Genomic DNA, 10,340 nt, shown 5'->3' with positions numbered 1-10,340 from the left:
CGTCCCGCGTCATGTGCCCCTTTGATCTCTGAATGAGTTTCCAGGATCGCATTTCTATCCCTTTCAAACGAGCAGAAGTCGACCGAAAGGTTATTTCTGCAAACAATGAGCCTCCAGCGTTTGTAAACATGTCTGCAAACTAATTAAAAAGCGGATAAACCGCAGAAACCGAGCATACGTACAATGAAGTACGGCGCGTTCTCGTGTATGCGCGCTCCCGCTCTCTCTCTCTCTCGCTCTCTCTCTCTCTCAGCATTACCGTGTGCAAACTATTTCCACAGTACTATAAATAAGGCTGCAGAGTGCATGAGCGCAAACCAAAGGCGTGGCTGTGTGCAGGTGGACCGTTGCTGCTCTCCATCTCAACTTTCTTCAAGCAGGACTTTCTCCTCCGAGGAACTAAATCACCGCAAACATGCCTAAATGCCCCAAGTGCGACAAGGAAGTTTACTTCGGTAAGACTCGTGTGAAATGTTTATATTTACGTACGTGCTACTTTTGAATGGGGAAAGAAAGTCAAAGTACACTATTACTCTGTCGTACGATTTAGGAATAATCGATGTAAATCATGTAAACCGGTCTGAACGGCATAACCAGGAAGGGAGCTGTCAAGAAATGCATGTGAGCGTATTTCCTGTAACTTTTGCAAAACAGCGTTTAAACACAACTTGTACAGGCAAGCGTTTGCAGCAAGAAAACTAAAATACAGTATATTCTATCATATTTATTATACATTTATTTATTTTTTTAGACTTGTTGGGCTTAGAGCGATTAGACGTACGCTTATGTTTGTTACTAAAGTATATTTCATACTATAAATTAGTAATTTACGTTATCATTTATAGGTAGGATAATAAAGAAACTATAAGAACATGAATAGCAGATGGGGCTTTACAACAGTGACTAATAATGCAAATGATAATGTCAGTGCTTTACATTGTAAAGTAACCTGTTTGCATTGTGTATTCAGCCAAACTATTTAAATATTTTCAATACCGTGAAAACAACAAGACAAGACTCGTCTTTAAAGAATTTTACTGTTTGGCTCATATTCAACAGTAAAATATATTGAAAGTAAAAATGAATGCGTGCATTTCCTACGTTTCTGAGCTGAAATTTATTCATAAGCATCTCCCGTGAGACTGTCCTTTGACTGCAAGTCTGGGATTGGGTTTTGTCCTTTCAGTTAACTGACCATCCATTCCACCAGCCTTTTTTTTTCATTACTTTGCTAATTCACTGTACATTCTTTGCCAATATAAACATGCCGGGCAGTTTTTGGCAGGTTTCTATCATCAAGCAGTGGACTTGAAACGCTGAATAGATCATATCTTCTCAGTATGTAAAACTTAATTAGCATTTCACCGAAAGGTTTCTTTATCATTTACATGCATTTACATCTATATGCACATTTCCTCTGAATTAACAATAAAGATTCCATCATGTGGTCTTAATTCAGCATCTCACACCGTGACTCATTCTACTTTTGTTTGTATCTTTTCCATCATGCAAAACTGCCTCACAATGCCTGGTTATATTCAATGTTCAAATGGAAGTGATCTAGCCACGGCAGCCCCTCAGAAATGGAAAAAGAACAACAACAAAAAAACAATAAAGATATAGGATAGAGATTAGATAATGGCATAATCAAAATTTAAAAAATATATGGCTTTTATTCCCTTTAAATTGAAACAGTAACATTGGGTAATTTCTATCATCATCAGACAAAAAAATAATGACCATTTCAAACAGGTTTCCCCAACTTTTCCCAATCGTCTACTATTGGTCAGTCGAACAGATAGTCCCGCCCCAAACTTACACTATTGGTTCATTTTCAGTGTTGCTCTGCTGAGATGCTCAAATTAACAAAAGCTATTATATGCTCAAACTAATTTTACATAGTAATCATATTAGTTAACATTATTTAAATTATATATATACCGTAAATATTACATCTATACGTGTGTGTGTGTGTACTCGTGTTATGGGGGAAAGCATGTTATGCAGAATATCTCAGCTGCAGATTTGTTGTAGATTTGCCAGGACACTGTGTATTGATAAAGGCAATTAAGAGAGAGATTAGTGCGTCCTCTGTGTATTTGGCTGAGGGAAGTTAAGTAATTACTGTCTTAGGTGTGGCTCAGATGACCAAACTATTTCTTGGCAGCATTGCAAGAACCCAAACCCATTTTAGTGAATTCCTTTCTGCCTTGTTTGTCCTTTCAAAATGTTCTTTCTCATACGGTCCATTGACTCTATGATGCATCCAACTCTCCCAGCAAGTCTGGATCATATGTTCACAGTCTAGTCCGAAACAAAAGAGCTTCCTGTGTCATCCACCGTAGTAGTGTGACATGACTAACTGCCTGAGCTGGGATGAGTATGACTCTCATTACAGCTGTTGCAAGCAATTATAGCAGCTCGCAGTAGTCTACAACAATGGAAATAATGTGGTGTATGCGCCATCCTTCAACACTGCTTACTAGATAAAAGATGAAGCATTATTTGGTGTCTGGGGTCTTTGCTAGCACCTCATCACATTTTTCAGATTTACGTCACAGGTGGGAACTGTTAATCTGCCCTTTGTCCATCCTTTGGTTTCTGCATGCCAAAAAGCTCCAAAGAATCTTCTCTTGGAGCCATAAATCCGACGTCTTCTCGAGTGGTCACGCTTTCAGACAGTTTTTGGCGTCCGTGAGACGTAGACTCTTGCCCAAAACCTCCCTCGTTAAAAGCACCTCCCCTACTGGAGACGCCCGAGCATGCATGACTTTGTCTTCCCTTCCCACTTCTTTTACGATGTTCATCGTGAGGGTTGTTTGGAGAAATCTTTCTGCTGAGGGCTGTAGATAAAGACTTCTTTATGGCCCTTTTATAAGGGAAGGGAGGGATGAATTCCTTTGGGAGTGTCCTGCATGTAGCGTCCACACCCACCCATGATCTGACAAGATTTGCAGCATGCTGGACTGAAGAGGCAATCTGATTCAGATTTCAGCTTAAGCTTTGCTGACATGAAATGTTCATCATGGCTTTAATGAACTACATAATGGCTGCAAATCAGCTAATTTTCCAATGCACGATTGACTTTGTATTGCTCTGACTCCTTTATAAAAACAACTTAACGGCTAATGAGCGATCCTTTAGGTTCCAAGTTGTCTATGAGTTTATAAACAGGCCCAGATGGAACTTAAGTTTTCTTTTCAGCCATTTTCCGCATTGGCTTTTTTGGAGGAACACAGCTAAATGTTTTAAATTAGGCTCCTTTTCTCCCTGCGCCGGTTTTTAGCCAAAGTTTGTATTTAAGAAATTTTTTTTAAAAAACTTAGAGACAGTTCACCCTAAATTTTTTATTTTAAAGTTGGTCATCATTTACTTACCCTCATGTTGTTCCAAACGTGCTTAACTTTCTTTCGATCTTCAAAATGCAAAGGAAGATATTTTGAAGAACGATTCTGGTCCATACAATGAAAGTCGGTGGGGTCCAAAACCCCAAGTGATTGATTATAAAATAATAATTTGGGGTGAACTGCTTCTAATTAATATTAAAATATTGTGGAGAATTTACAAAAGTGCGTAAAAAAAAAATAAATAAATGAATTTTGTCAATTCTGCATTAATCAGTCCATGTTGGCCCAATTTATATGTGGTTTTCATATTTATTTGAATTAATTCTAATTATCCTTGATGTTTCAGCTGAGAGAGTGTCGTCACTTGGCAAAGACTGGCACAGACCCTGTCTGAAGTGCGAAAAATGCAACAAGACCCTGTCGGCTGGCTCACATGCAGAGGTAAGTCACTCACGGTACTTGGACAGAGCACAGATTAATTTACTATGCAGACTTAACGGAGTCCAGTTCACTTTTGGCATATTTTAACCTTACATAAACACTTCAGGGGGTTAGTCTGTCAGAGTAATATGTCTTGAGGAACGTCTTGCATAATAGCCCTGTTCATGTCCATTAATGTACTGTGAACTGACTAATGTGTTTAACCCCACAGCATGATGGGAAGCCCTATTGTAACAACCCATGCTACTCGGCACTCTTTGGACCCAAAGGTAAAGTTTCTCCGATGCGCCAACAGCTCTGTTTTACTGTGCTGTAGGGTTACTGTTCAACTACACCACCACATGGCATAGATTAGTGCTTCACCTCATAAACACATGGACCAACTGCTGTGAGACAGTACTTGACCACTAGAAAATCCAGGGAATTTATTCACATTTATTAATTATCCAGCGGCACTTAATCTGTTATGCCATTTAATCGCTTCTACACATTTTTAACAGCGTTGATAATTTTGTGTTTTCTGTTAGCATGCTCATCAGTTAGCCTGCTAAGCTAGCACATCCAGTGCAAGCTACTTCAATAATTATGTAAAAACATTTATTTGCATGCCTTATAGTCAAATGGACATGGCAATACCGTATTTTCTATTTAAACGATTGAGAGTAATTCTCTTTCATGTCTTCCTCAGGTTTTGGACGTGGAGGCACTGAGAGCCACACATTCAAATAGATCACTGCACAAGTGAGTTCTCCATATAAAAATAACCAATTTTACCTATCCTTACAGCAGATGACATAACATGCACTAACTGTACTTTTCTTTTCTGTTTGCAGGTTTACACGCTCTCTAAGCTTGTTTTAGAGGAGCTTGATTTTTGTTTATTTGACATTTTGTAGCCACATATTGTTAAACCAAAGACAAAAATGACCAATCCATCCAATGTTTTAGAAAGTACTAATTTGTATAATCTGTTTTTAAAATGTTGTCTGCTATAGAAGCACTCAATGATATTTCATTAGGGGCACTAGTCAAAGACCCTTTTATAATTAAACTAAACGTTTTATACATTAAATGTATGATTTAAACCTCCCTCTGTTTGTCCTTCACACTTATTTCTCATATATATGAATTAATAAAATGTACTATAAATATAGCCTATATAAACTACATTTTGCCTTATTTTTTATTTTATGATCCCTTTTAACTCGATAGTTGTCACTCATAGCATGATTTTGTTACTCTTTTTTCATTCGCATCCACACCTTTATAGTACCGTTGCTCTAATGTTAGACTGCAGGTCTGGAAATATCTTTTAAAAATACAATAACAGATTATATATTGATGCTAAATCGAAAAAAAAAAAACCCTACTATTGTACTACTATGTACTATTCTGTTGTAGAGTGTTATCATTTGAACTACAGCAATGCTAGTCAAACATAACTAGACGAATAATCTATTGTGATATAATTTAAACTACAAAAATGAAAGCAATTCTAAAATGTCTCTAAATATCGAATTTGACAGTTAATTGGTTTTCTTGTGAGTAATACTGAACACTATGCAGAAGATGCTGCTTTAATATGAACTGTATGAGTGCTTAACTGCATCATGTAAAATATTTGTGAATGCCAGTAAAGTGATGCAACAGATGCTTGTAGCTCACGACTTTGGTGAATGTAGTGTGTCCACATTACATTCAAACTACATAGAACACACTTTTTAGGGGTACAAAGTAATCACTTCACTTCAAAATAAGTACATATTCAAGAGTATGCAATTTCAAACACACCTTGACTCCAATAAAATGTCAATCAACAATTCCATTGCAATCACCGGGATCATGTCACTTTGTCGCTGCATGTTACTGGTGTCAATGTGAGAAATATTCCACATGAAACATAAATTTGCATCCTGTGCCCCACTAAAAGGCAAAATGTCTCCTTAACAAAACAATTTCCACTTTAGAAAAAGGTGATGCCAACAGATGTTGAGCTTCATAATGAAAAGCTAATTCTTACTGGCATGGTTCCAGATTCCAGAAGCATGAATCAGATACGAGTAGGCAGTGTTCATTTTGAGTAATGCCACAGAGCGCAACCACCTCCAAATAACCGTGCATTAGAAAACAACCTGGCAGAGGGATTAATTGGTAACTATAAGCGAGTTTATTTAGAGTACCCTTATATGGTAAAATACCAGAATGAACACATGCCGAATCCCACATACATTTCAAGGTGACTGACTCAAAAGGGAGGGTCACTTCCACTCTGTGTCTATTTGACACGAGTGCCTGCCCACACCCCTTCAACTCCTTCCCACCACCCGACACAGAACGGCTGCCGGCGGGTCAGAGGACAGCGGTTACTATCGTAACAGACGCAAACAAGACCCAACAGCGACTTGGCCAACGCTCAGCCCGGCTCTGTCTCCAGCGTTTGCCCCTGAACAAAGATCCTTTATCGTGGCGAGATCTGGAATGAAAGAATGAGACAGACAGAAAGGGTTGTTCCCCGGTTTGCTATTTAAAATATTTTTCGAAGAAAGGAGCATTGAGCGCGCACATGATGAAATGAGACTATTTTTATGGCAATGTAATCGAGATCGCGCAGCTGTACGGCGTCCACCCCCTCACGCTTGCAACTTTCTCACACAGGAAGGATATTTCTGACTGAATCAAGGCCGTTTGACGTTTTCATATGCAATAATAACAGAACTGAAACTTCTGTGGATCCATCTCCAGTGAAGAACCCGAGTAAACATACTCAAATACAGAAACTGCCGAGCAATCTAAATTTGCATGGCCTCATCCTCTTTGTGAAAGTGTATCGGTCTTTCAATTTCTTCACTGCAGTACACTTTCATTCAATGGTTTTATGACAGGATATTTGCTCCCGCTGACATTAAATGGGCAAGGGATACAATGCTGCAGACCAATGGGGACTTTTACATTTGCCCAAAAATAACACAGTAGTTTTATGTGTTTTTAAGATGCTCGCTGAGTTACAGAATTCCTATAAAGTGTGTAGCCAACTACCTACATGGTGCAAGTACCATTTCCAGCGCATTCCAGCTAATCTGCCTTTTATTTTTTACCAGTGCTCTGCTTATTTTCATTTAAGATTCTCAAATGGACCTTGAAGTTGAAGTTTTTGCTTACAAATGTCTTTTCGGTTACAGCTTTTTCTATGCAAGAAAAAATTAAACCTGCTTAGACAGTCTAAAAGGTTTAAAGCATAAAGGCACTGTGACTTGTTGCAGAACATGTTTTTTTTTTGGTCAGCTTTGCACAGATCAATCTAATGGTTTGAGGCACAATATGGTTGTAGGATGAAAATTTAAAAAAATACAAAAAGTGGATACGGAATTACTTTCATCACATGAAAGCACCTAAAACTACTTAAAAATGTACACGTGCTGTAATAGCGTGCAGCAGTGTAATGGCTTACCTTTATGGCGTAGGCACGCAGGGAAAATGGCGGAAATACGTATACAGTTTCCCGGGGAATCCGTCCCGACAGTCTCAGCGAAGTCGAGGTATGTTAGTGCTTTAATTCAGTTTTGTTCGCCTCTAACGAGACAATTAAGCTATATCCCTTTAGTCGCCACTTAATCTGTTGTCAAAGGTGAACAAGTTAATAGACAATCAATTTAAAAGCAATCAGGGTACACGTGTGGTAAAGCGAACGTTCTCGATACATTCTTCCAATTCTCGGAAGAAACGGAAAACACGTAAGTTGCGAGAAGAACACAACGTGCTGCGCTACAAACCAGTGTTTTACTGATCTCATGAAATTGCGTCTCTGTACACGCTTTTGTTTCTATTTGGCATGCTGTTTATATGGAGACATGGGCTTTGTGTTAGCGGTGTGGGGTAGGTGCGTATTCGACGCCGAAACTGTTTGTTGTATACAGGCCGAAACTGCTTATCCTATGTGCGCAAATTGCGTATTATACGCCCATGGAGCACGTGCATATCACATCCACGCCAAACTCTATTTCTGCCTAAAAATAGCGCGTCAAATGGGAACAAAAATATCTTTTATGAGATCATATATCATATATATATATAATATATATATATATATATATATATATATATATATATATATATATATATATCATACCTTTTTAACTAAGAAAATTGAATTGTCATGTCTAATATCATAGTTTAATATCTGTTTGAGTAATAGCAGTGATGTAAACGCAACTAATTAAAAAACTATACGAGATAATAATTTATGACCGTGAGAATGAGATTATGCAGTGAAATCTTAATCACTGAAAGTAACGATTCAAGGCCTGAATTATTGTTGCGATTTATTTTCATTGTGCAGAGCTCCGAGAAGCTGTAACAAAAGCAAGAGTACTTCATTAAACCTGGAATGAATTTTCCCGAATTTTCCAAATAAATCTTTCACGTGCATAAATCCGTCCCAGAAAGTGCAACAGAGTTCTATTCATAGCGAACGGCCCCTGCCAGAACGTGACACGAGGGAGGAGCCGCGGTTTGCCGTCGAATCTGGTTCCTCATCTCTTTTGGCAGCACATAATATTTGTTGAATTAAATTTTCTGTCCCGTCGGTCCCATCTCGTTCTGTCCACCCTCGCTCACTCGCTTTCTCGAGGCTGGAAGCAATCTGCTGTGATGAGCTGCACATTTCTCATCGCGTTTAATGAGAAAGTCGGTGTGTGCTAATAAGAGTGGAGTGAGCCGATCGGAGCTCCGAGCACCTGCGAGGTGTGAGCCGCTGTACGTCGGTCTCTTCTACTGTGTTGATTAGCGAACAGGGGCGGCTTCCTGCTAAATCCCAGAGGCAGGACGTGATAATATGTTTGAAACGGGATACCTCTGTACGGCACAGTATACACTGTGCACTGCTGCCTTTTTCTTTAAACAAAATAGTAGCTGTAAAATAACCGTACCTTTTATTCAGAGTGCATTTTTATATTGGCCTAAATGAAAATCGGGGTGTTTTTAGTCTTGGTCTATGACAAAATATCAATAACTACATAACGCAGTAAATCTTAACCGTTCCAGTTGATAGTATCTGAACTAAATTAAACTTTGACTAGCAAAATATTTTTAATTCAATGTTAAATCCAACAAAGTATTATTTTGACCATACGTTTACAGTGCCCTCCATTAATATTGGCACGCTCGGCAAATCTGAGCGTTTTGATCTTTTATTAAAAAAACGATGAAATTCTAACTTATTAAAGTAAAAACGATTGAATGTGGGAGTTAAATCTCAATGTCAAATAATGTCTCAGTGTCTCAAATCTGTGAAATAAATGCTTTCTGTAGTTCACATTGGCCACAATTATTGGCACCCAATTACTGTAATGTCCTGAGTTTTCTTCTGTAATGCCTGAAGAGTTTGAGAACACCTGATCAGAGATCAGAGACCAGCTCCACGTTGGTTCTCCTCACCCGTTTTCCGTAGTCTTCGGGATGGACGACTGGGAATGCCATGGCAAAAGCTTCATTTTGTGCTCAGCGACCCATTTTTGTGTTGATTTCTTGTTTATTTTGGATTATCGTCCCAATGGAAGATCCAGCCGTGGCCCATTATACGATTTCTAGACATTTACAATTACATTTTTTATCGGTTGCGATGCCATGTATCTGAACGAGGTGTCCAGGACCTCCAGCAGAAAAACAGGCCAACAACATTATTAATCCAGCGGCATATTTAGTTATGGGCATTTATCCCTGTGTGTATTTTGGTGGGTTTGCTGCCAAAAAGCTCTTTTTTTTAGTTTCATATGACCATAGAAGCCAGTGTCCTTTGGCGTCCCAGTCATCAAAATCTTTCTATTTTCTGAAGCTCAACAATCCTGTTCTGCACATCATGGTTTTACTCTTTGTGATGGACGATTAAGGAAACTTGGCCTTTGTTTTCTTTATATTTATAATCCTTTGGAACAGGAGGACATAGTTGGACACTTGCTCCTAGTCTCCCTGGTATGCTAAAAGAAAGGTAGATATGAATGGGAAGATATTTCATAGATATTTTACTCGTAAGAATTTCCAGGGGTGCCAATAATTGTAGCCAACATCCATTGCAGAAAAACAGTTATTTCATCAAGAGAGATTTTCTCCCCACTCTCCCAACAGTTGTTTTACGTCAATGATAGGTTAGAATTTTGCGATTTCATTATTTATTTTGAATGAAAGATTGAAGGGATAACCGAAGAAGATTTCTTTTATTTTTACAGATCTGGCGTATTTATACAGAAAATTCTCGTAGGCAATATGTATACGAAGCAATATGAAAGATGGCCTGAAGTCAGCTCCAGTGCAGGCCGCCCATCGTCTTTTACACAGTCCGTCTATTAAGTGAAGGTGATAAAACAAGATGGCATCCGGTGCAAATTACACCGTAATTATGGGTCTAGTTGTAAATATAAATAGGATTTAACTGTAAGGCTTTGCCTCTGGTTTACTACTTTCTGAGATCTCCTTCCCAAGGTGCAACGTGTCTGTTAAGGTAATTACTTTGCAACCATACACACACTTACAGCTTTATTTTAATAGAAACATGATATT

General features: G+C 38.5%; 1 protein-coding gene across 1 annotated transcript; it reads left to right on the top strand.

Moving 5' to 3' along the window:
- The first annotated feature begins 252 nt into the window (after positions 1-252).
- On the top strand, positions 253-4,877 carry crip1 (cysteine-rich protein 1). The gene is made up of 5 exons (XM_043263641.1): positions 253-455; positions 3,694-3,788; positions 4,000-4,057; positions 4,477-4,529; positions 4,622-4,877. The coding sequence occupies exons 1-4, from the start codon at positions 416-418 to the stop codon at positions 4,515-4,517; spliced, it is 234 nt and encodes a 77-aa protein (XP_043119576.1). The 5' UTR covers positions 253-415; the 3' UTR covers positions 4,518-4,529; positions 4,622-4,877.
- Positions 4,878-10,340: the final 5,463 nt, after the last annotated feature.

The sequence above is a fragment of the Puntigrus tetrazona genome, chromosome 17, assembly GCF_018831695.1.
Source record: "Puntigrus tetrazona isolate hp1 chromosome 17, ASM1883169v1, whole genome shotgun sequence".
NCBI classification, from domain to species: Eukaryota; Metazoa; Chordata; class Actinopteri; order Cypriniformes; family Cyprinidae; genus Puntigrus; species Puntigrus tetrazona.
Note: the sequence above shows the minus strand (reverse complement) of the source record. Positions and strands in the feature narration are given on the sequence as shown.

What these genes read in the sequence shown, in the direction of transcription:
- crip1 (XM_043263641.1), top strand. Translation starts at nt 416, where the DNA reads ATGCCTAAATGCCCCAAGTGCGACAAGGAAGTTTACTTCG. An exon ending in CGACAAGGAAGTTTACTTCG is followed by an intron (nt 456 to 3,693) that starts GTAAGACTCGTG and finishes TTGATGTTTCAG; the next exon opens with CTGAGAGAGTGTCGTCACTT. An exon ending in GGCACTCTTTGGACCCAAAG is followed by an intron (nt 4,058 to 4,476) that starts GTAAAGTTTCTC and finishes TGTCTTCCTCAG; the next exon opens with GTTTTGGACGTGGAGGCACT.